The following is a 24782-nucleotide window of genomic DNA, read 5'->3' as shown; positions in this document are numbered from 1 at the left end:
TGACTGACCAGGGGGGTGGGTGGTTGTTGAAGTTGGGGTGGCTGTGGCAATTTCTTAAGATAATTTTGCCGAATAGATGGATTCTTCCTTTTATGAACGATTTTTCTGTAGCATTTTACCCACAGTAGAACTTTTTTCAAAATTGGAGTCAGGGGCACTTGGGTGGCTCAATCGGTTGAGCATCTAACTCTTGATTTTGACACGGGTCATGATCCAGGGGTCGTGGGATCGAACCCCACATAAGGCTACAACCATGTTGTAGATAGATGTTCTTGTCATCCAGGCTTTGCTGTTCTACTTACAGAGCACAGGCAGAGTAGATCTAACATAATTCTTAAGGGCCCTAGGATTTTCAGAATGCGAAATGAACATTCACCTTAAAACTTAGTCACCTATTAGCTTCATTAGCTCTAATAAGAGTCAGTCTGTGAAGCCAGACACTGACTTCTCTCTAGCTATGAAAGTCCTAGATGGCATCTTCTTTCAATATAAGGCTGTTTCATCTACATTGAAAATCTTTTGTTTAGTAGACATTGTCATTAATGAACTTAGCTACATCTTCTGGAGAATTTGCTGCAGCTTCTACATCAGCACTCGCTGCTTCACCTTGTACTTTTATGTTACGGAGATGGCTTCTTTCCTTAAACCTCATGAACCGATCTCTGCTAGCTTCAGACCTTTCTTCTGCAGCTTCCTCACCTCTCAGACTTCACAGAATTGAAAAGAGTTAGTAACTTGCTCTGGATTAGGCTTTGGTTTAAGGGAATGTTGTAGCTGGTGTGATCTTCTATCCAGGACACTAAGATTTCCTTCCGAAGGCTATTTTACTCTCTTATCATTTGTGTGTTCATTGGAGTAGCACTTTTAATTTCCTTTGAGAACTTTTCCTTTACATTCCTAACTTGACTTTGTGGTGCAAGAGGCCTAGCTTTTGGCCTCTGTTAGCTTTCGACATGTCTTCTTCACTAAGCTTAATTTTTTCCAGCTTTTGGTTTAAAGTAAGACACGTGTGACTTTTTCTTTCACTTGAACACTTATGGCCATTGTGGGGTTACTGGCCTAATTTCAATATTGTGTCTCAGGGAATAGGGAGGCCAGAGGAGAGGGAAAATGATGGGGGAATGGCTAGTAGGTGAAGCAGTGAGAACACACACACAACACTTATCAAATAAATTCACCGTCTTAATGGGTGCAGTTTGTGGTGACCCGAAACAATTGCAATGGCAACATCAAAGATCAGTGATCACAGATTGCCATAACAAATACAAGAATAATAATGAGAAAGTTTGGAATGTTGTGAGAATTAAAAAGATGTGACCCAGAGACATGAAGTGAGTAAATGCTATTCACAAAATAGTACTGATAGACTTACTAAATGCCAGGGTTGCCACAGATCTTCACTTTTTAAAAAATGCAGTATCGAGGGGTGCCTGGCTAGCTTAGCCAGTACAGCATATTCTTGATATCAGGGTTGTGGGTTCAGGCCCCATGCTGGGTGTGGAGCATAGTTCAGAAAAATACAATATTGAAGTGCAATAAAGCAAAACACTATAAAGTGAGGTATGCCCATATTTGCTAATCTAGGAGGGATTACGGAATTAGAGCCTGAGGTTCTCCTGCTCTGAGGCTTTTAAGCATATCCATATGGTACTGCCCTTTTCCTCCTGCCCACTCTACTCTGGAAACAGAAACCACTAAGAGTTCTATATCCACGTATAATAGCAAAGTAGCCACAAGGCTTTCAGTGCTAATGCTTCTAAACAATACATCTGTCCCCAACCCCCCACTCCTATTTTTATTTTCCACTTAAAACAAAGAGGCATAATACACAAATGGTTTCAGTTTTTTTTTATAATACTTCTGATCATTGGCATTGTGTACTTTAGAGAAGGTGGCTGTGTCAATAAATGGAAGAAAATACAATTAAAAATAGAGATAAAATCACTAGATGAAATTACATATTTAAGTAAAGAGAAAATGTGACTCAGTCTACCAATACTGTTATTTACACTTAACTTTTAGATAATACATACATTACATAAAATGAAGTACATATAAAATTTAAGAAAATTACTTGATTGAATAATAGAAAATGGCTTTTAAAATTTTTCACCCATAATAAAACTAGCTTTTATTTTAATAAGTGGTCATATACTGGTATGCCTATAATTTATTCTGCAAAACTCAAAGCTTGGAATAATGAAATCTTCAGAATGGATCATGTGAAGCATTTCACTTACTGGCAAACTAGAAGATAACTACCTAATCCTGCTGGGAATTTTACATTGTAGTCCTTCTTATCCCCCTAACAAAGGGATATAATGGAGTTTTGGGAAACAGTGGATATTCATTAAGAGAAACATTGAGAGAGAGATTATGAGAGAAAGTCCTATGGTTTGGAGAACAGGACTCACTCAAAGTACTTTGATATGTGCTGCAAAATGCTGAAAGTTCCAAATTATAATCATTCTCTCTACAATGTCTGGCCCAACGACATCTTTCTCTTTACTAAAATCTTTCAATTTAAGTTAACTGGATAATTTTTTCCCTCTTGGAATATATTCCCAGTTTTATAGTAGAAGTTGATAGGAAAATAGGTTGACTTTGCAGAAAACTGTTTTATAAGCAAATGTGACAACATTTTTATAAAGGAGGGTTGCAGGCATTATCTCACTTACATGAGTTTAGCAAATTTTTGTTTCCTTTAAAAAATCTGAAGAGAAGATGGTGTGTACACAGAACATGTCTGTACTTGAATAACATGATTCTAGTTATTGATATATGTAATAAAAGAGATCAAAGCAGGCCAAATAATTACTAAGTATTCTTTCTTTGCATTACACAAAGATCAAAATATATGCTAATTCTAACAGTATCACTGCACTGACTGTGCATTTACTAATTTAAAATATATATCTCGATTTCTCAGGAGCTCTTGATGAGTTCCCTGTTCCTTTATTTTTCCATTTTGCAGAACTACTATCAAATCTGCATTCTGTATTGTGGACAGTCTGTGAGCAACCACTAGGCAAGTCCTCCCCTGGCTGGCCTTATCAAGGGCGTGCTGAACCACCTAGAAGAGAAAAGGGCCCATGATTGCTAGCTTGAGTTAGATGCTAATATACTTATCCAAATCAAATTGATAAAGGTAATCTAATAACATTCTTTCTGTATTTGCTTATCCCCAAGGAAAACTGCCCAGCTCTGTGAAATATTCACCGTATTCAATAGGAATCTAGCAAAAGTAACCATAGACACATTAAGACTTTTAACTAGAAAAGCTTTTGTGATAATGAATAAAAATGAGATGGTTGTTTATATATATGTAAGCAGTTCTAAACTCAGAGTCAGAAAGTAGTATTTCTAAACCTAAGCAGAATGCCTAACTTACTTCATTTCTTCTCATAGCATTCATTTATTTTAGTAGAATTTAGCTAGAAAACTGTCCTAGCAAAAATCTCAGATGCAATGGGTTATAATGTTGTATAGAGGAAATAGGAGTGGAGGGTGAAAACCAAAATTTCTTGAACAAATTCAACAAATTTGTTCAAAATTTGTTGAACATACAAAATGTTCATTCCAGTGATGGATATCTCACTTAAATCCTTGCAATAACTCTATAAGGTGGGTTATTTATTTATTTTTTTTCATTTTTCTGATAAATAAACTGAGATTCCAAAAGTCCAGGTCACTTGACCAAGGTTACACTGCTAGTAACTGATAAATCCAGGATTACAACTCAGGCATGTCTGATTCTAAAAATCATGTTTTTCTCTTTCATAACAGACTGTTTCCTTAGAAATCAAAGATAATCATTTGTAAATAGCAATCATGTGGTGGTCAACCACATGAGCTCTTAGATCAGACATCCTCTCTTAAAATTCAGAGAAGTTACTTAACTTTTCTAAGCCTTACTGAGCTAGCCTATCAAATGAGCATGCTAATAAAATAAGCTAATTCATTAAGTTGTGAGGATTGAGATAATAGCATATAATGGACACTTGGTAAATATTAAAGATTGTCATTCATTCAACCAGTGTTCATTTAACAAGTAAGTGCCTAGTATGTGCAAGAAACTACTAGAGGACAAGGACATAGCAAAATTAAACATCTGAAGGAGCCTGCAGTGTAGGTCTATTGTCACGTGTCTCTTTGCTTCCTTGTTTCCTTCTCAAATGTAACTAATAGTCTATTAAAGATGGACTAACTGTAGGTTCTGACACTGCAGTGTAGATTACTCTTTTATGCATGTAGATTGCCTTATGCATTTGTTTGGTATCATAAGAATAATAATAATAAAATAGGAAGGTTATTTTTCTTGGGCTTTTACCTTGACTGGAGAAACATTTCAAGAATTGGGCCTTTTTGCTAAACCAATTCAAGTGAGAAAACCTTTGTAGAACATGAGCTGCCCTATGTCCCAACTCTTTCCCACCTCCCCACCAGCGTCTAACTTTTTTTTAAAGGCCCAAACCTTAATTAGAATTCGTGACCTATGACTGCAGTTCTCTCCAGGTTTTTCTTTCCTCAAGCTGACCTTGATTTCTTCCACAGTACTCCACTCTCTTATTTGATATTATATTCTGAGATGAAATAAAGAAAATGTTACCTTTTCACTCTCATTATCAAGGGCTGAAGTGGCCTTGTCCAACAATAAAATTTTTGGTTTCCGGAGAAGAGCCCTTGCAATAGCTAGCCTTTGTTTCTGGCCTCCAGAAAGCTGTGTTCCTTTTAGTCCAATGTGTGTGTTGTATTTCTATTACAGGAACATGCAATTAAGAAAGCAAGGCTTGGTTATTTAAATTAGCATGGCAACTGTGGGCGAGAACCATCTAAATATTTCAAATTTTGCTTCTCTTAAAAATTTGTGTCCCAACAAGTTCTGAAATCTATTCTTGGCCTTTGTTGCAAATAAATGCTAAACCAGCAGTAAGCACTACCATCTCATTTACATATCTAATCTGATCGCAAACAGCAGACCTTTGCCATTATGCTTCTACAAAGGAATTGTTTGAATTAAAGCATAAGAAAAAAATTATTGGCAAAAAAAGTTCTCAGTAAACACAAATCTTTTCCATTAAATTACATTACCTTCTATTTTCAGGTCAAAACAATGAAAGGAAATCACTGGGTTTCCTCACACTGCCTCTTGCCAAACCTCTATGGGCACATTTCTCCAGGTACTGGGATGCTGTTCTCAATGGTACAGGTAACTTCCTGACAATAAATAAGGCTGATGTCTGGAGACAGTCTGTTCACCTCTTCAGTCCATAATAGTGACATCTGGCACTCCCAATGTTTCTACAGCCCTCCTATTTACTAATGTCCTCTTCTCCGGTGTTTTCCTCCACAGAAGGATAAAGAAACTATGGGAGGAGTATCCTGAGGCTGTTGTAGTCTGCCAAATGATGACTGTCAGTTCAGTTGGTGCAAGCAGGCTCCCAATTGCTTTTTAGATTGTCCCATTGACTCTACTTCCCTCCGAGGTTTCACACTGCTTTCTACTAGCTCTTGCTAGTTGTCTAACAAATATATACTCCTGGTATCCAGACAAGAATGTGTGGATGGATCTGCTCCACTGGAAAAGCAAGGCTAATTATACAACTTTCTTTTTTTTTTTTTTTAATTTTTTAAAAGTTTATTTATTTTGAGAGACACAGAGATGGAGTAAGTGGGAGAGAAGCAGAGAGAGGGGGAGAGATAGAATCCCAAGCATGCTCTGCACTGTCAGCATGGAGCCCCATGCAGGGCTTGAATTCAGGAAACTGTGAGATCATGACCTGAGCCAAAACCACTGGATGCTTAACCAACTGAACCACCCTGGCGCCCCTAATTATACAACCTTCTAAATGTGGATCCTATAGCAGCATCATTGAAAACATGCAGCATGTGATTAATATGCTATTCATTTTGTCTTAGTGCCTTAGAGAAGCTTGAATTAACTGCCTTTCCCTCCATATCTGACTGCCTTCAAGGGATACCATTTGGGCAGAGTGGGTATCGAGAGAGCCTGTGACACAGCCTTATGATAAACGTGTCTACTTCACCTCAAAGTTCATTTTTCTATTTAAAATGTGATTTTTTGCTTCATATAAAACAATGGGTGTCTCAGTTACCACAGCCCAGTAAAAGCGTCTTTTCTGAAGTGAATGCTGCCCAAAGAAAACAGACTTTATCACTTCTGTAATTTTATTTAGGACTGTCAGCAGGCTGGGACTCTTCCCTCTAAAATGCATTTTAGGGCCGTCTGGGTGGCTCAGTTGGTTATGCGTCCAACTCTCTATCTCAGCTCAGGTCATGATCTCATGGTTCCTGAGATTGAGCCCTGTATTGGACAGTGTGGAGCCTGCTTAGGATTCTCTTTCACTCGCTCCCTCTCTGCCCCTTCCCTACTCACATGCATACACACACTCTCTCAAAATAAATGAATAAATATTAAAAATTCACTTTATGAAATTTAGAACCATAGAGCAGGATAACAGATAAATCTATGTCATTCATTTCCATACACCACATAGTTCCCATCCAAATTAGAGAATCCAATCCTAAACCAAAAACAGAGAGAGGATTGGGTGGGAATGATAATGGTTTGTAGCTCTTTCTGCCAGTCTAGCTTAAATTGTACATAGATTCTTCTTGTGTAGCTAAAGAAGACACAATACTAGCTTAGAGGTCACTTTGCATTTCTTGGCCTTCTCTGGATTACAGGAAGATATTACTCTCAAGAATGAATTGGATTAAAATTAAATTCAGATGGTTTTGTCCATCTTTAAGCAGAACAGATTATAAATGGGGGTATACACATGGTCTCAATACCAACCTAAAAACATTTTCAGATACTTAAAGTGGAGGTTTTTATTTTTTAATGAAGAACTATAGACTTCTATTCTCCTGTTTAAACTGAAAATCTCAATCAAGTTTTTGGCAATCAGTGGGATGAATGGTGAGTGTCCTGGAATATTCAACCTGTTTATGAGATGCTCAAGGAACAATGGCTCCTTGATAAGAACCTGGGGCTAAAAGCCAGTTGGGTCCCGGAGAGAATATCCAAAAAGAGTCTGATCCTAAACCAACTACATTCTAGAGAATCCCTGCAGGCTCTTGGGAGGAACTTCAGGGTGATTTCAGTGGTTGAAGTCTTACCCAAGGAGTCACGATGTGACTTGACTGAGAGCTGCAGCTACACTCGGTATGTTTCTCAGAGGATCCCTAAGACCAAGGTGGGGTTGCTTCAACTCCCCTCCTAGGCCAATATTTCCAAATATCTGTAGGTCATCTCCATGGCATATAGAATAGACGTGTTACCCTTAGCACACTCCAAACTGACTTGCTGTTTGCCCTCCTAGGTTGAGTTGCCAGACACGTCCACAATCCTTTACTAGAAACCCTTAAGGATATATCCACTTAAGAATTCTGTTTTTTATTTGTCTGTTTGACTTTCTCTCTCTCCCTCTCTCTCTCTCTCTCCCCGCCCAATGTGGGGCTCAAACTCACAACCCTGAAATCAAGAGTCACATGCTCTACCAACTGAGCTATCCAGCCCCTGTTTGTTTAACATTAGAAAAAAATATACCATAAATTGTATATACTATGTATTATATATATTTAACACGTGACATGTATTAACACTCCCAGAAACGTCTGGGGAAGCAAGTGGTAATCAAATATATGAGTATTTATGCAGAAATATTGGATTATTCATTCTAAGTAGGATTAATAAAGGCTACATATAGCCTCACATCATTTTGGCCATCAAATATGCAAAATTTGTGTGTCAGGCATGGAGTTTAAGAGCTTTTGGAAATTGGAACTGGGGAAAAGAAAATGTGGACTTGCATTGTTCTCATCCAGAATGTTGTAAAGCACCAGGACTTGTCCTTTTAATGCCAGTCTCTGCCATACCTCAAAGGCCACAATGGCTTCTGGATGAGCAAACAAAAGGCTGAGCTCAGCAGCAATTTTTTTTTCTTTAAAATCTGATCATGTTATTTCTTTCCCTAAAAATGTCTAGTGGTTTCCTATTTCCAATAAGACAGAGTCCAAACTTCTTAGCCTGGTATATCAGAACCTTCACATTCAGTCTCTGCTCATATTTTGGCCTCTTCTCAATTCCCTAGTTTATGCCTTTTGCTCAGGATTTTAAATTTCTTTCCCTCCAAACACCTAAAACTGTTTTATGTGTATATGTTTCCACACGAGCTTATTCTGTCTTCTAAGAATGTATTTGTCCCTTCTCAGCCTGGTGAATTCCCCTCATTCTTCAAAACCCAGTTTGTTTGTTTGTTTGTTTGTTTTTAATGTTTGTTTATTTTTGAGAGCACGAGTGGAGGAGGGGTGGGGGCGGGGGGTTGGGGGGAGACACAGAATCTGAAGCAGGCTTCAGGCTCTGAGCTGTCAGCCCAGAGTCTGACACAGGGCTTGGAACCTATGAACCGTGAGATCGTGACCTGAGCCAAAGTCAGATGCTTCACCGACTGAGCCACCCAGGCACCCTTTCAAAACCCAGTTTAAAACAACATCTTCCGTATGGTTTTCTCTGAGCTCCTAGAGACTTTGTCATTCCTTCTTTTGTACTCTCATCATATGCTCTGTGTGTTTTTATTCCAGCAGGCTGTCCAGTGTATCATGCACTTTCTCACCCAGTTTCCACAATCCTCAGCCAAGTCTTGGCAATTCTACCCTTACAGTATCTTTTAAATCCTGTTCCTTGCTTTATTTCACTTTATAATTACTAATTCAGGCATTCATAACACTGGAAATAGCTCCTAAGTGGTCTCCCAACTCCCTGTATTTTCTTCACTACAAATGATCATTTACATTACTGCTGGATGTAATGTCCAATGCCCTATTTCAAAATGATATTTTGGTACCATGGCTCTACTTTTTTTTTTTTTTTGGAGTAACAGTGATAAGTAAAGTTAAAATTAAAAACAGGGGTGCCTAGGTGGGTCAGTTAAGTGTCTGACTTTTGATTTTGGCTCAGGTCATGATCTCATGTTCATGGAATTTGTGTCCTGTGTTGGGCTCCACACTGACAGTGCATAGCCTGCTTGGAATTCTCTCTCTTCCTCTCCCTCTGTCTGCTGCTTGCATTCTCTCTCTCTCTCAAAACAAATAAATAAACATAAAAAAAAAAAACCAGTGAGAAACTAGTTATTCTTTCTTTTAGGAAATAATATCATCTTGGTTCTCAAAGTTTTTTACTGTAAAAAGTTAGTGCACTGAATCTCTGAAATATGTAGTTTTGGGTAAATGTGGGAACTAGCACAACAAAAATAATGAAAGATAATAAACAGTTTAAGAATAAAAGTCAAATGGTATAAATATAAAATGGTTAACATTTTACCACACATAAATTAAAGAAACAAACCTATCAGGATTATGTCAATTATAATTGACAATACAGCGAATGCCTTGGTTAAAAAGGAGAATTACCATGGAAAGATACTCATGGGGTCACAATATTTATAAAAATACATCAATCCTTTCATTATAGTTAGTAGTGTAGAATCTTACTGGAGCAGGAGAAATTGTATTATTTATGGCCCCTTTCTAGTTATAGGCACCATTTAGCGTGGACAGGAGATGGTGAGGGAAGATCTACTTTTATAAAAGTCAGAGAGTATGGTGACCATTACCCTCCCCCAAAGAACAGGATACTAGATTGTTTAATGTTTATTAAACTTAGGCATTCCCTTTTAAGGTGAGCTAGAAAATAACGTTGTAGAAGTTTGTTTCTAATTAAAAGTAGGTATGTATATTTTAATTTAATTTTGCAAGTATAAACATTCAGATATTGTAAGCACTTTAAGTTACAATTACTCATCTCTCTTCATGACTTCTGGATTTGTATTAATGCTTGCCATACTAAAGCTCGCTCTACAGTTAGCCAAGATTTTAACTTTCCTGTGTCAGCTGTCACAGAGAAGTGACATTGTGTTTGTCATTTCAGAGAAGTGACAAAAATGGCAGGCAAGGACTTAACATTCTAGTGGGGAAAGAGGACACTAAAATAAGTCTATAATCCCTCAGGGTAACTTTAGATTGTGATAAGCACCCTGAAGACTATATGATATGTGATGGGAGTGGTGGGGACACTTTTGATAAGGTGGCCAGGGAGAGTCTCTGCAAAGATGGCATTTCAGAGAGCTTGAAAGTTAAGGAGATAGCTCTGCAAAGAGCCAGAGGAAGGGAGGTCCTGGCTGAAGAAACAGCAAGTACAAATGTCCTGAGGTAGGAAAAACTTGGTGTGCTTCTGAGACAGAAAAGAGGACAGTGTGCCTGGAGCAGAATGAACACGTGGTGAGGAAGGAGATGGAGAGGCGAGCAGGACCACGTCACAGAAGGCCTTGCCAGCTACGTAAGAAATTTGGACTTTATTCTAAGTGCAAAGGGATGCCATTAGGAAGTTTTAAGCAGGAAGGGACAGAATCTGATTTATGTTTTTAAAGGGTCCCCCTAGGTACTATGAGGAAGAAGAATTATGATGCGGCCGACTGGAAGCAGGAAGACAGATTAAGATGCTACGTAATCAGAGTGGGGGGATGATGGTGGTGTAGACCTAAGTAGAGTGTATATGGATAGAAGGTAAGCAATCAAAATAAGAAAACGAATTCGGTGAATATTAATACAGTTTGGTCTTGGAAAAATTGGTCACAGAAAAATCTCAATCTTCACTTTTTATGCATAACTTGATTAGATACTGGCAATAAATAAATTGTATAATTCAAGGAGCACATAAAGACAACCACTTAGGCTTACTTGGCAGTTTTGTAATTCAAGATTTCAGATATTTTTCTTACCGCAGGGAGACCCTCAATAAAAGAGTGGATATTTGCTGCATCTGCTACTTCTTTTATTTCATCGAGTGGCACAACACGGCTGTTATCACCATAGGCAATGTTCTCAGCAATGCTACGGTCGAAGAGTACAGGCTCTTGAGAAACGATGGCTATTTGGGAACGGAGCCACTGTACACTCAGTTCCTTTGCATCCACACCATCGAATAGCTGCCAAAAGCAGAATGGAGAGTGGCATGTGAAGATCCAACAACTGTATTCTGTTGCAGTTCACTGTATTCAGACATGTACAAATTGTAACAAGAAAAATAGGAATTCAAGGTATTTCACAGTAAAATGCTACCCAAGGATGGATCATAAATCATATGCTGTATAGAAGCATATGTAACTGCCTAAAATTCCAGCTCCTAAACTTATTTGACATTGCTATGAATGGCCACATATTCTAGAGACTTGCCTGGAGTCCAGAGTCAAGGCTGGTGCTCTGTGCTGAAGTCTGATGGAAAACGAGCAACCTCCACTGTAATAGGACCCCACTTTATTAAAGCCCAGAGAGAGAAGGTAGGGACCTATACAGTAGTCTGCATATAGGTGTATGTCATTTTGTACATAGCCGTACTTATTCACATGAACATATAATAACATTCAACCGACATTTGATAAGCATATCTACTAGCTGATGTGGACTCTTCAAGTGCCAGGGAAATAGTAGTAAGCAAGACAAAGCTCTTGCCCTCCTGCAGCTTACATTCTAGTGGAGACAGACAGACAATAAACATACTAACAAATAATCAACTCAGAAAAAGAAAGTGTCATGAAAACTGAATAATGGGATAGGGACTGACTGAGGATGTGGGGAGAGTGTGGGAAGCAGGTGGGTGGATGCATTATTTTCTACAGAGTAATCTAAGAAGGCTTACCTAGGGAAGTAGCATTTAGATTGAGACATGAGTGATAAGAAGGAGTCCACAAAGAGGTTAAAGCAAGAAAATTCCAAGCAGGGGAACAGTGAGAACAAAGGCCATAAGTGAGTTTAATTTTTTTTTAATGTTTATTTATTTTTGAGACAGAGAGAGACACAGCGTGAGTGCAGGAAGGGCAGAGAGAGAGGGAGACACAGAATCTGAAGCAGGCTCCAGGCTCTAAGTCGTCAGCACAGAGCCCAATGTAGGGCTCAAACCCACAAGCTGTGAGATCATGGCCTGAGCCGAAGTTGGATGCTCAGCCAACTGAGCCACCCAGGTGCCCCACTAAGTGAGTTTAAAGAACACTAAGAAGCCAGTGAGACTGACACATAGTATACAATGAGGTGGGGAGTGATAGGGGAGTTTAGTGAGAGAGGGAGGGACCAGATCATGGGATGGACTCCATTTTATACAAACTGCAGGAGGAAATCATTGGAGGGTTTAAAGGAGAGGGTGTGCTATGCTATGTGCAAATAGATGACTGTTACCTATTGTGGAACTCACTGTTAACTCATTGTTATCACTGGTAATAGGGAGCCATTCTGGACCATTTTATTTTGCAAATAGTCATTAAGAATCTGTGATGGGAAAAAAAAACCAACCCTGTAAATTGGAGGAGAATGAGGACTAATATGTCATTCTTTGACTTTTGGGGATTAGAAGAGGAGGCAGAATAGGAAGTCTGTGTGTGTGTGTGTGTGTGTGTGTGTGTGTGTGTGTGTGTGGCGGGGGATGGGGGTGGATGTGGTGGTTGTTGTGTTGCTGGGAAAGGATAATTGAAAACCTGAAAATATGGAGAGTAAGAAAGGCGCTAGTGAGAATAAGTCACTGGAATGCTAAGGATGAAGAGGTTGCATTTTTTTGAAAACAGGATGCAGGACTTAATGGAACTGATTCAGATAAGCCCTAACCATGCATAAAGTTTTGAGAGAACTTTAGAAAAGGCCGGTAGGAATAGCAGGAAGCCTGAATCAGCTGGCAGAGGAAACTTATCTCTGTTTTAAACCAGAATGGTATAAAAAGAGCCCAGGTATGGATATTAGACCCCTCCTCCAACACCTGTATTCTAAAAGAATTCTATGGCTTGTAAGATCAAAATTCCTGTTTTCTTTTTTAAAAATTTCTAATTTGTAAACTTCTAATTTTTTAATTTTCATTTTTAATGTTCATTTATTTATTTTGAGACAGAGAGAGAGAGAGAGAGAGAGAGAGAAAGAGAGGGAGGGAGGGATGGGGAGGGGCAGAGAGAGAGGGAGAGAGAAAGAATCCCAAGCAGGCTTTGCACTGTTAGCGCAGACACGGGGCAGAAACGCACAAACAATGAGATTGTGACCTGAGCCGAATAGACTTTTTAAAAATTTTTTTGAGTATTAGTTTCAGGTGTACAGCATAGTGATTTAACTTCTCATACATTATGCTATGCTCACCACAAGTGTTACTACCATCTGTCACCATTCAAGGCTACTGCAGTATTTCTGGCCATATTCCCTATGCTGGGCCCCTTATTCTTATGACTTACTCATTCTACAACTGGAAGCATCTCCCACTCCCCCCTTTATCCATTCTTCCCATCCCCCCTTTCCCTCTGGCTACCACCAGTTTGTTCCTCTGGATTTATAAGTCTAATTCTGTTTTATTTTGTTTATTCATTTGTTTTGTTTTTTAGATTCCACATATTCCACATATGTATTTATCTTTTACAGTCTGACTTATTTCATTTAGCATATTATCTTTTAGGTCCATCCATGTTGTCACAAATGGCAAGACCTCATCCTTTTTTATGGTTCAGTAATATTCCATCACATATATATATCTTCCGTATACATATATTCCATTATATACATATATATATATCACATATATATTCCTTATACATTTGTCTATCAGTAGACACTTGGGTTGCTTCCATATCTTGGTGCTGTAAATAATGCAGCAATAAACATAGGGGTGCATATATTTTTTGAATCAGTGTTTTCATTTTCTTTGGGTGAATTTCAGTAATGGAATTATTGGACCATATGGTATTTGTATATATAATTTTTTGAGGAACCTCCCTACTATTTTCCACAGCTGCTATATCAATTTAAATCCCTACCAATAGGTCATGAGGGTTCATTTTTCTCCACATCCTTGCCAACATTTGTTATTTCTTATCTTTTTTAAAATATTTATTTTTGAGAGAGAGAGAGAGCATGAGCAGGAGAGAGCATGAGGGGGACAGGGACAGAGGATCCATAGTGGGCTCTGCACTGACAGAAGAGAGCCCAACGCAGGACCTGAATTCATGAACCATGAAATCATGACCTGAGCTGAAGTCGGACGCTCAGCTGACTGAACCACCCAGGCACCCCTAATTCTTGTCTTTTTGATTCAGGTCATTCTGACAGGTATAAGGTAATATCTCATTGTGGTTTTGATTTGCATTTCCCTAATGATTAGTGATGCTGAGCATCTGTCCATGTGTCTGCTGGCCATCTGTATGTCTTCTTTGGGAAAATATCTCTTTAGGTCCTCTGCCCATTTTTAAATTGATTTTTTTTTTTTTTTGGTGTTGAATTATAGAGTTTCTTTCTACATTTTGGATATTAACCCTTTATCAGATATATCATTTGAAAGTATCTTCTCTCATTTAGTAGATTTCTTTTTTGTTTTGTTGATGTTTTCCTTCACTATGAAAAAGCTTATTTTGATATAGTCCCAATAGCTTATTTTTGCTTTTGTTTCCTTTACCTTAGGAGACCTACTTAGAAAAATGTTGCTATAGCCAATGTCAGAGAAATTACTGCCTGTGTTCTCTTCTAGGACTGCTAGGTTTCAGGTCTCATGTGTATGTCTTTAATCTATTTTAAGTTGTTTTGTGTATGATGTTAGAAAGTAGTCCAATTTCATCCTTTTACATGTAACTGTCCAGTTTTCCTAGCACTAGTAATTGAAGAGACTGTCTTTCCCCTATTATATATTCTTGCCTCCTTCATCAAAAATTGACTGTATAAGTGTGGCTTTATTTCCGTACTCTGTATTATGTTCCATTGGGCAATGTGTCTGTTTTTGTGCCAGTACCATACTGTTTTGATTACTACAGCTTTGTAATATAACTTGAAGTCTGGAATTGTGATGTCTCCAGCTTTGCTTTTATTTTTCAAGATTGTTTTGGCTATTCAGGGTCTTTTGTGGTTCCATAAAAATTTTAGAATTGTTTGTTCTAGTTCTGTGAAAAATGCTGTTGGTATTTTGATAGGGACTGCATTAAATCTATAGACTGTGGAGTTCCTGGGTGGCTCAACTGGTTAAGCGTCCAACTTTGGCCCAGGTCATGGTTCCATGCTTTGTGGGTCCGAGCCCCATGTTGGGCTCTGTGCTGACAGCTTGGAGCCTGGAGCCTGCTTCACATTTTGTATCTCCTTCTCTCTCTGCCTCTCCCCTGCTTGCGCTCTGTTTTACTGTCTCCCAAAAAATAAAATAAACATTAAAAAAAATGAAAAAAAAATTTGTATATTGTTCTGGGTAGTGTAGACATTTTAACAATATGTGTTCTTCCAATCCATGAGCGTGGAATATCTTTCCATTTGTATCATCTTCAGTTTAAGATCAAAATTTCTGCCACTATCACGACAGAAGAATCTTTGAGTCTTTATATTTTCTATTTAGCCTCAAAGTCTTATCCATCATTTTTGTTACTGGCTTGCTTGTCTGATTAGTTAAGGGAGAGATTTTTTTTTTTTTTTTAAACTACTGCCCTGTTTGCCCTATTCAAACCAGTAAGGATGATTAAGCCCAAGGGAATGTTTAAGAATAGCACCACCAAAAACGAGATAAGCTGTATTTAAAATCAGTCTTACCACTTGTCCTTTCATAGGGTCATAAAATCTCTGCAGAAGGTGGACAGAAGTGCTTTTTCCACAGCCACTGCTTCCAACAAATGCTACTGTCTTTCCTTTCTCAATACTTAGGGATAAGCCACAAAGGATGAGAACATCCTGGTGACATGGATAGGAAAAAGAGACCTCTCGAAACTCTATATTCCCTTCACATGTATCCTGGAAAAGAAAGTTAGCAGGGCTTAGAATGATGACTTAAAAAGATTGTAACACATTATAGCACACTGGCTGAGTGTTTTCTGAAAATTATGCATGTTTCCACATCATTTTATTTTAAATGTTATTCCTATTGAAGAGCTACTGACTGCATGATTGTTTCTTTCACTTTTGTATGGATCTTTATATCTGTACTTCTTGTCTTCATTACCGGACTTCACCAGCTTCCTAAAAAGCACTGGTTTCCTCTGGCTTCACTACCTAGACATAGTCTAATCTGCAGATTCGCTGTTTGACAAAATAATTACATATGTATATGTAATATATACATATATACATACATACATACATGTATGTATATATGTATATATATACACATATATTTATATTTATATATATGTATATATTTATATATACATAAATTTAGTTTGTGTTTTACAGACCTTTATCACTTAATTCATAATAGCTGGCATCCTCATAAACTATATGTACAAATGTTATTTTTGTAAGTTGGACCATGTTTTACAGTTAATATACATTATACTTTGAATTGGGTTTTTGTTTTTGACTGGTTATTATTTGACAGTGATGCCTAAAAGCTTATTTATTTTTCTCTGTATGCTTTGATATTTTAGGGGTTGATAATTTGTAAACCAATACTTCTATATACCAGGGATGTTTATAAAAGACTTTCCAGAACTATCACTAAATGATTAACTTTTCCTTTATATATTTGGTTCATAGAATCTAGGTTCTTTTTGAACTTTATGTTTGCCCTCAATCAATTACATTTTAAATAGGTTTAATAGTCATGCTCAGCATATTCTGAGTGCAGCATACAGGTAGAAGGCAGAGGTAGGTGGAGGACAGGGGCATCAAAAAATGTTTGAAAATGATATTCTATTGTCAAAGAACTGTTAGGAGATATGCCAAAAAGTTAAGTGCAGTAGTAGTAATAGCTTATTTTTAGCTTATTCAGTGCTTTCTGTTTTGCCCCAAAATGAATATTATTTATGCAATAATGTTTGACAAAATAAACCCAGAAATTGAGAATAATGAAGAGTGTATTATTTTGTGTATGTTCTGTGCCTTTGGGAAAGGCATAGAGATATTCTACACTTCTAGACTTTAATACATTTTAAAATTTATTCTTACTATTTTAAACACTTTATTATGGGAAGTTTCAAACAACTGAAAAAGTAGAGAGAATAATGTAATGAACTGTCTCCCAGCTTCAATAATTTCTGACATTTGCCAGTTTTGTTTTAGTAGGCTTTAATTTTTAAAAGCACAGTGAGTGAAATTTAGAAGTATCTGTATATTAAATAAAATGAAGATTAAGTAAATTAATTTTACAGTCTTTATTAGAAACGTTTCCATATTCCATGCCATGTAATGTAGTTCTAGGAAGACATTTATCAGTGACACACTCAAATCCTCTACTGTAAGGTTCTGAAAGAAATGAGTAACAATGTTATTATCCATCTAAATCCTAAAATTAAAAAGAAGTTTTCTACAACCTTTACTTTCCAAAAGACAAGTATGAAATCTTATTTTGACTGTGATGCATCGTTGAGCATTCTATTTTGAGAATTTCAAGATCTTTTTATTTCTTTAACTAATGACTGGCATTGGCATCCCTTTTAATAATTATGTAGCTTTAGTAGTAACGTACTATTTTAAGCTATCATACGTAAAATCGACTGTTAAAATTCGAGTGGGAAATATTTTTAAATGAAAAATTTCTTTTAAGTATATACCTAATGGCTATTCTTACTTTTAAATTTAAAATGTCTAGGGGGTGTATGGGTGGCTCAGTCAGTTAAGCATCCAACTTCAGCTCAGGTCAGGATCTCACTGTGGGTTCGAGCCCCGCGTCGGACTCAGTGCTGACAGCTCAAAGCCTGGAGCCTGCTTCAGATTCTGTGTCCCCCTCTCTCTCCGCCCCTCCCCTACTCGTGCTCGCTCCCTCTCTCTCTCAAAAATAAATGTTAAAAAAATTAAAATGTCTATAAAAATCTTAAAGTTGAATTATATAAATATATAATATATATTTAATATATAAGATACTATTAAGAGGCTTGTTTTGAAATTATATAATCTCACTATTATTTCTCTTTTAATATTCATGGTATTTTAAAGTTTGTGGCTAAATATGTGTGTCTGTGTATATATGAATTTAATAAATATACTTCCTTTATTTCCCTCTTCTGTTTGCATATGTAAACTATAAAATATGGGGTCTGATCCAGGAGGCATTGTTCACTTTGTATATATTATCAGAGAAAAAAAACGAATTAACTCTACTGCAAATCTTCATCCAAGACTAAAGCTTCTGTTGTCTAAATAAAATTAAATATATGTTAATTCTTTGTTCAAGAACATTCTCAAGGCATCAAGCAAATAAACTAGAAGTATGTATTTTTCAATATAAAATATGTAGAGGTTTCAGTAGCAGAGGTAAAAATTTGCTTAAGACAAACCCTCTTTTTCCCTTTGTAGCTATAACAGTTACTTTATACAAGTTTTTAATTCTTTATAGCACTATCTTTTGAAAAGTTATCACATAATGCCTTCATTTAAGTCTCTAGAGATCATGCATACAGATAATTAATAATGTAGACATTTAAAATCATAGTTGTGCTTACTGGTGTTTTCCCTTCTTGACTATAGCTGTCTATAGTTGGTTTCTTTTCCAACAAAGCAAACAGATGTGCAGCCCCAGATTTGGCTCTTGAATATTCAGGTACCAAAACAAGTGTTTCTCCAATGGCCATAGCTCCATATGCAATTGCAGTAAAAACTCTGTCAAAAGATAAAACATTTGAATCTTAGGTCCATTTTCAAACAACAGAACTCCAAAAAATAAAGGAAAAATCAGGCACAGGAATATAACCTTTTGGTCCAGACAATACCACTAATGCTAGAGCCCCAACCATGATATATCTTTTATAATTTTCTACCAGACAGTGATCATCTGTAGCGTTGTACATCAAAATAACCTTTGGAGCTCAGGCAATCTTAAAAATTTCTCTTCCTATTAGAGACCAAGATCAAAGGTCCTAACAAGTAAATATAAAACTTTCTAGTCACTTTGATACAAGGCTTACTTGCTTGGAGATTTGACAGAGAATTCAACTGACAATGGGAAGAATGAGTCTGCAATAATGAGATCTGAATTTACACAGTAGATATGAATGTTTTTTTCCCTTTTTTTCCCCTTTTTTTGCATATAATGTAGTTAGAACAGATAATTGATGTCAGATGATTGGTTATCTGCCTGAAGTACTACATGGTTTAAAGAGAGCAAAGAATGGAGACTGCACTTTTTAAGGTCCTCAAAACAAAATAGGACTAAAATATACCTTAGCAAACCTGGATGAAGAGCTTTGATCTTTTAGGTATGCTATACAGATTATGATCTGTTTTAATTATAAAATAGCAAGTATGAAAATGATGTCTGGAAGCATACAGAATATTCACAGATATGTGGCATATCATGTGGCCATGGTTAAATATTTTTCTATGTTCATTTTAGCCATGAAAACATTTTACTAGAATAAAAAATAACGTATCTCCATAGCAGAACTAAAGGTATAATTCAGCTAAGACTGGACAAGTTCTAGTGGCTTTATTTATTTATTTGTTTATTTATTTATTATTGAAGGGTAGTTAACATTATTATATGTTACATTAGTTAGGTGTACAGCATAGTGATTCAACATTTATATACATTATAAAATGATCAGTATGTTATCTGTCACCATATAAAGTTATTATGTTATTGACTTTATTCCTTATGCTGTACTTTACATCTCTGTGACTCATTTATATTATAACTAGAAGGGTCTAGCTCATAATCACCTTCCACTTCTTTTGCCCATCCCCCTACCCCTCTCCCCTCACTGGTAAGTAAAAGGACATCACGGAGCCCACTTGCTTATTTGCTATGCTGGATCATAGCAAGGTAAACATGTTCTGATCTCCTTGTGAATTTCTCTGGTGGATGTTGATGAACTTTCTTCAGTGACCTAGACCTCAGATCCTGAATCTTGTTGCCTTTGAAAGGTCAAGCACAGTATAAAATATAAAAACAACCAGTTTACTTGGATGCTTATTGTTCTGTGATGTCAAGGCATTTTTAGTACTAATGTTTACAGAAATTGTTTAAAGCTCAAAATGCCATTCAAAATACTCACTAAATATCAGAAGTGATTACTGAGTTCAGGTAACCCATCAGAGTTTTTGTTTTTCTTTCATTTTTTTTTTTTTAATTTTGAGAGAAAGAGAGAGAGAGAGAGAGAGAATGCCTGTGTGTGTGAGTGGGGGAGGGGCAGAGAGTGATAGGGAGAGAGAGAATCCTAAGCAGGCTCCGCACCATCAGCGTGGAGCCCGACTCAGAGGCCATTCCTATGAACTGTGAAATCACGACCTGAGCTGAAATCAACAAGAATCTGACATTTAACCGACTTAACCACCCAGGTGTTCCCTCCCCCACATTTAGACTTTCTAATGGGAGCTGATCCCACTGTCTCAAAATACATCCCTGAGGGGTGTCTTTGGGGATGAGGTGAAATTTTCCATTGTCTTCAGGGAGAGAGTTGACTCCAATGAAGAGGGTTGCTCAACACGCCCTGACCTCCTCCTGGCTGGCTCACCAAAAAGGTGTTACAGGGTGGAGTGGGGAGACCTGGGCCCTGAGGCCTCCACCCAGCCTGTTCCAAGGATGTTCCTGGAAGCTCTGGGTCTCATTGCAAGAAAGAAATCAAGGTCGGACCAGACACAGTGGATGCGTGGTAGAAGCACGAAAATTTATTAAAGTGAAAATATGCTCTGTGAGAGTGGGATGGCTCAAGGGAGAGCTGCACCTTGTTTTTGTTTTTTTAATGCAAGGAAAAATCTGACTGAGTCAGACTTAAGTCTTAATCTGATGCAAGAGTCAGCAGGTGAGATGGAAAGATCATTGGATTGAGTCAGGAGACCTGGATTCTAGTCCCAAAGAGATAGAGGCTTCTCAGAACAATACAGAAAATATTTCAGACATGGCAAAATATCTACCTGTCCTAAAATTTCCACCAAAAAAGTCAGTTTAAGCATTAGGGATACATATAAGCAGGGCAATGTCTTTGTTACATCCCTCTTAAAATGGAAGTTTACTGAGATGGGGAGAAGGGCATTCCATTAAGAAATTTTATCTGTGAGAGATATACGACCTGAGGGATGCACAGTAGAGGAAGGAAAATTTCAGTCGAAAAGGGAGGGAGGGAGAGTACCAGCTAAAAGCCCTGATGCTGTCTTTCTTAATTGTGTATGTGTTGAGGGGAGGATAACTCCAGATAGGGGTTGATGTTGATGAGGATTATACTGAGGAACCTAATTTTGTGGTGATGGAACTCTTACCATCAATCAGGGTGAATCAGGGACATTCATCTCCTATATATTTTTTCCCCAGGTGAGTTCTGTATAAAGATAGGCCAATGCTGGTCTGCCACAGAACATGCCTTAGCTGACTATGGCCCAATTAGCTAGAATGAACTAACCTGCAGTTCAACTCTACTCAAAATGTATTTATGGCACAACTTTTTGCACAATTTATTGCAGCTCTCTGGGTTGGCTAGGGTTGAGTGACAAGAATATTGAGCAGGAAGAGGTCTGGGAAGGATTTTCAGGTGCTGGGCTTCTGCTTCCTTAGTTTTATGGGTTCTCCTGGGTTCATGGGGCCATTGACACTACATCCTCACTATAATGATTCTTTTAAGCATGTCCAAACAATGGGGAAATCCCCTTGCCCATCATGGCTGCTGAAATAAAATTGGAATTTTACAAAGATCCTTTGTCTAGGAATAACACAAAAAAGTATAGAAATGATTAATCCTAATTTTAACACAACTTATCCAAATAGGAATACCCTGCATAGTTACTAGCTCTAATCTGTTTCCCCTTAATCTTGCTTCCATACCCAGTTTGTATACCTTTGGTGATTTACTCTAATAGGAAGTATACTAGGAGGTTCAGAGCCTGGGCTCTGAAGTCAGACGAGCAGGACTGCATCCAAGCTCTACTGTTTATTTATTAGCTGTGACCTTGGGCATGTTCTCTGTGCTTCTGTTTCCTTATTGGCAAACAGGAGATAATAGGGCTAGCTACATCCTACAGCATTGTTGTGAGAATTAAATACATTAATAATATAAGATGCTTAGTGTAGTGCTCAACAAATGTTTAAATTATTATTATTCCTCTCATAGAATTGAAAGTTAATGGGACACTTTCTGTTGAAAATCAGCTCTCACACTTCTACAGAGATACATTAGCACACCAGGTCAGATCACAACTTCTAAAGTCCTCGCTCAGTAAGTTTCTTCTTTTTTTACTGGAAAGCAGAGTATTTTTCCTCACAGATGTGGCCATTATCATTATACCCATACTCATAACTCTTTTCCCCTAACATCCATATAACACTCCAAAGATCCTTTTCTTCTGACCCTAAATCCCTTCTTCAACACATGGGAGACAGAAAAATACACAACTTATATTCATTTGGCACTCTGGGTTTTAGAACATGTTTTCTTTTACTTGTTACCACTTAATCACCTAGGAGATAAATAGGGCAGGAACTCTTATCACTTCTTAACAAATGCGGAGACTCTTGCTCAGAGAAATTAAACAATTTGTCCAGGATTACTTAGTTATAAAACTGTAGGGCTGGGACTGGAACCTCCTTATTCACTGTACTTTCCCTTACCTGGTGTTCATTCCAGTGGAAAGCTGGCCCGAACTGTCTCTCCCTGCATATTGGGGCTCGTTACCACTTGTATCCCATTTCAGAATCTTCAGAGGGTCCTAGATATCAAACCTGCCTTGATTTGTCTCCTTTAGATACCTTCAGTGGTTGATCCCTCTATCTACTCTCCTTATCTTGTCTTCTTCTCTTCTGGATAATCCCTAGGGAGGAGGCTGGTACAAGTTGGGTGGCTGCCACGGCAATAACACTGAGAGAAGACTTTCCTGTTTTCCTTGTTTTGGCTAATTAAGGCTGCTCTCCTACCCAATTATAATGATGACACACACAGTTCTTCCATGGCTGCTTGGTCTACCTGAGCAAAGATGGTGGTGGAGGCCTGGCTTGCTTCCTTCTATCCCTTAGTATTTCAAGATATCAACTAACTACTAATATTCATTGAAAACCCATCTATGTTGCTCTTTTGGCCAATAATCACATTTAATATTCAAAGTTCAAAGGATTACTTGTCAAAAACTTTATTTGGACTTTTGGAGGATTAGGCCACAACACAAAAAATACCTGGCTCTGCTCCTCAGCAAGTTTTCAAAGCTGTGGTTTTTATTATCACTGTACTTAAAGTTACCATGCCCATCTGCTTCCTGCTAATATGTAGAGCAAAGAAGGAGGAAACAGAGATAGAGGGAAGTTCTGAAGTGGAGGTGTGGAAAGTTACAGAAACCCTCTGTTGGACACTAAAAGTTTCTGAGCTATATTGCAAAGGGCAAGTCAGCTAGAAACAAACCTAAAGGTGCTAATGGAAAGTCAGACAGGAGAAAATAAACTTATTTTGTGTTTCTCAAAATGTGCACATTTATAGTGAAGTAAATTGAAAGTGTTGCCATAGTTAACAGGCAGAAGGGGAAAATTTTACTACACTTGTGTGTGAAAACCTAAACAAGAGATTTTCCAAATGCCTACACAGTGCTACAAGGCAGCAGAATGAAAATGCTCTCACCTTTTTAAAATGCTTATCTCAGAGAAACGTTTACAGTAACTGAGATGGAGGAAGACAGCTTCTACCATAAGAATTGTATGTTGCCTTCTTTTAAGAGGAAAAAGCTAACGCTTATAGTAGCCTTGCTGGTAAATTAATATTATGAGCACATCAAAAGGATTTTGCTGTTAACAATTATGCATTTTCCTTTAAAGGGCACACTGTCATTTCTGACAGAGACAGCTCACCCATTCCTGTAGCTATAAATCATGAAGATACATTCACATTTATTGGCTGAATAACATATCTTTATTTTTTAAACAATAAACTAAAATATGACTTCACTAATTTTTACACAATTCTAGAAAAGTTTCTGGTAGTGGCCAATAGAAAACCCCATGGTTTTAAGCAGGTAAGGAGAGCAGCCTGGGATTTAGTCCCTATGCTCATATTTCTTAAAGTGTGGTCCTCAAATTCTGTGCCTCAGAATAATCTGGGATGTTTCCTAAAATGTAGTTTCCTGGTCCTATATCAAAGCTACAAATCTCTGGGTTAAGTTTGTGAGGGGAGATGCGGCTATCTGCATTTTTAACCAGCTTCTTGACTGGTGAGCTAGGAAACCACTGATTACAGAACACACAAAGTTCTTTTCACTTAAGGAGGTTCTAGGAGGAGGAAGTTTTCTTTGTAAACTTCTTCCATTCAGTTAGTTGATTAGATAGAAAGCTGTCTGTCACCCTAGATTCTGAAAGGCATAGAGTCTACTAGGCCAGGTATAATTCAGTGTGTCTAAAGTACACTTGTAACATATTCATGGTAGTTGGGGGCCACAATGGGTCTTTAAGAAGGCTGGAGACTTTGGTGTTGATGGCAAATCTCATCTATTCACATTTTGCATAGACCGGTATCCATATTTCCCAGATGCTCTCCTTTGTCCATACTATAAAAGTATGGGTATCCCTACTTTGCCTGTAGTCTGGTTGAATGAAACTGAAATGAAAAATGATACCAGTGACCCTAGCTCAGATAGCTCCCTATTTCTTCCTTTCCTCAGGAAGAGAGGAATACCAGTGTGATACTGTTCATTAACCACTGCCCTTATATTAATAGTCCAACGTAAGTTCTGACAGCTAAAAATGTCTCCATGGTTCCAGAAATGACCGTTTTTAATGAATTTAATGAAAAGAGATTCAGGAAGTGTGATAGGTTAGTAGTAGGAGGAGTTTTTGTATTGGAGCCTTTTGATTCCCCTCTATTTCAGAGTCATAA

At 37.6% G+C, this 24782-nt stretch overlaps 1 protein-coding gene across 1 annotated transcript in view; it reads right to left on the bottom strand.

The window, feature by feature from the left end:
• Positions 1–1833: 1833 nt before the first annotated feature.
• Positions 1834–24782, bottom strand: part of ABCB5 (ATP binding cassette subfamily B member 5) — a 140639-nt gene continuing 117690 nt past the window's right edge. Inside the window, exons 24-28 of the mRNA XM_045495045.1 lie at positions 18447–18603; positions 15604–15801; positions 10803–11009; positions 4610–4756; positions 1834–3073 (exon numbers count right to left, since the gene is read on the bottom strand). Of these exons, the coding sequence (XP_045351001.1) occupies positions 2876–3073; positions 4610–4756; positions 10803–11009; positions 15604–15801; positions 18447–18603 (907 nt within the window). The 3' untranslated portion in view covers positions 1834–2875. The remainder of the gene's footprint in view (positions 3074–4609; positions 4757–10802; positions 11010–15603; positions 15802–18446; positions 18604–24782) is intronic.

Source organism: Leopardus geoffroyi, chromosome A2 (assembly GCF_018350155.1).
Source record: "Leopardus geoffroyi isolate Oge1 chromosome A2, O.geoffroyi_Oge1_pat1.0, whole genome shotgun sequence".
Lineage (NCBI taxonomy): Eukaryota > Metazoa > Chordata > Mammalia > Carnivora > Felidae > Leopardus > Leopardus geoffroyi.
The sequence above is the reverse complement of the archived record's forward strand: the minus strand, read 5'-3'. Positions and strand labels throughout refer to the sequence as shown.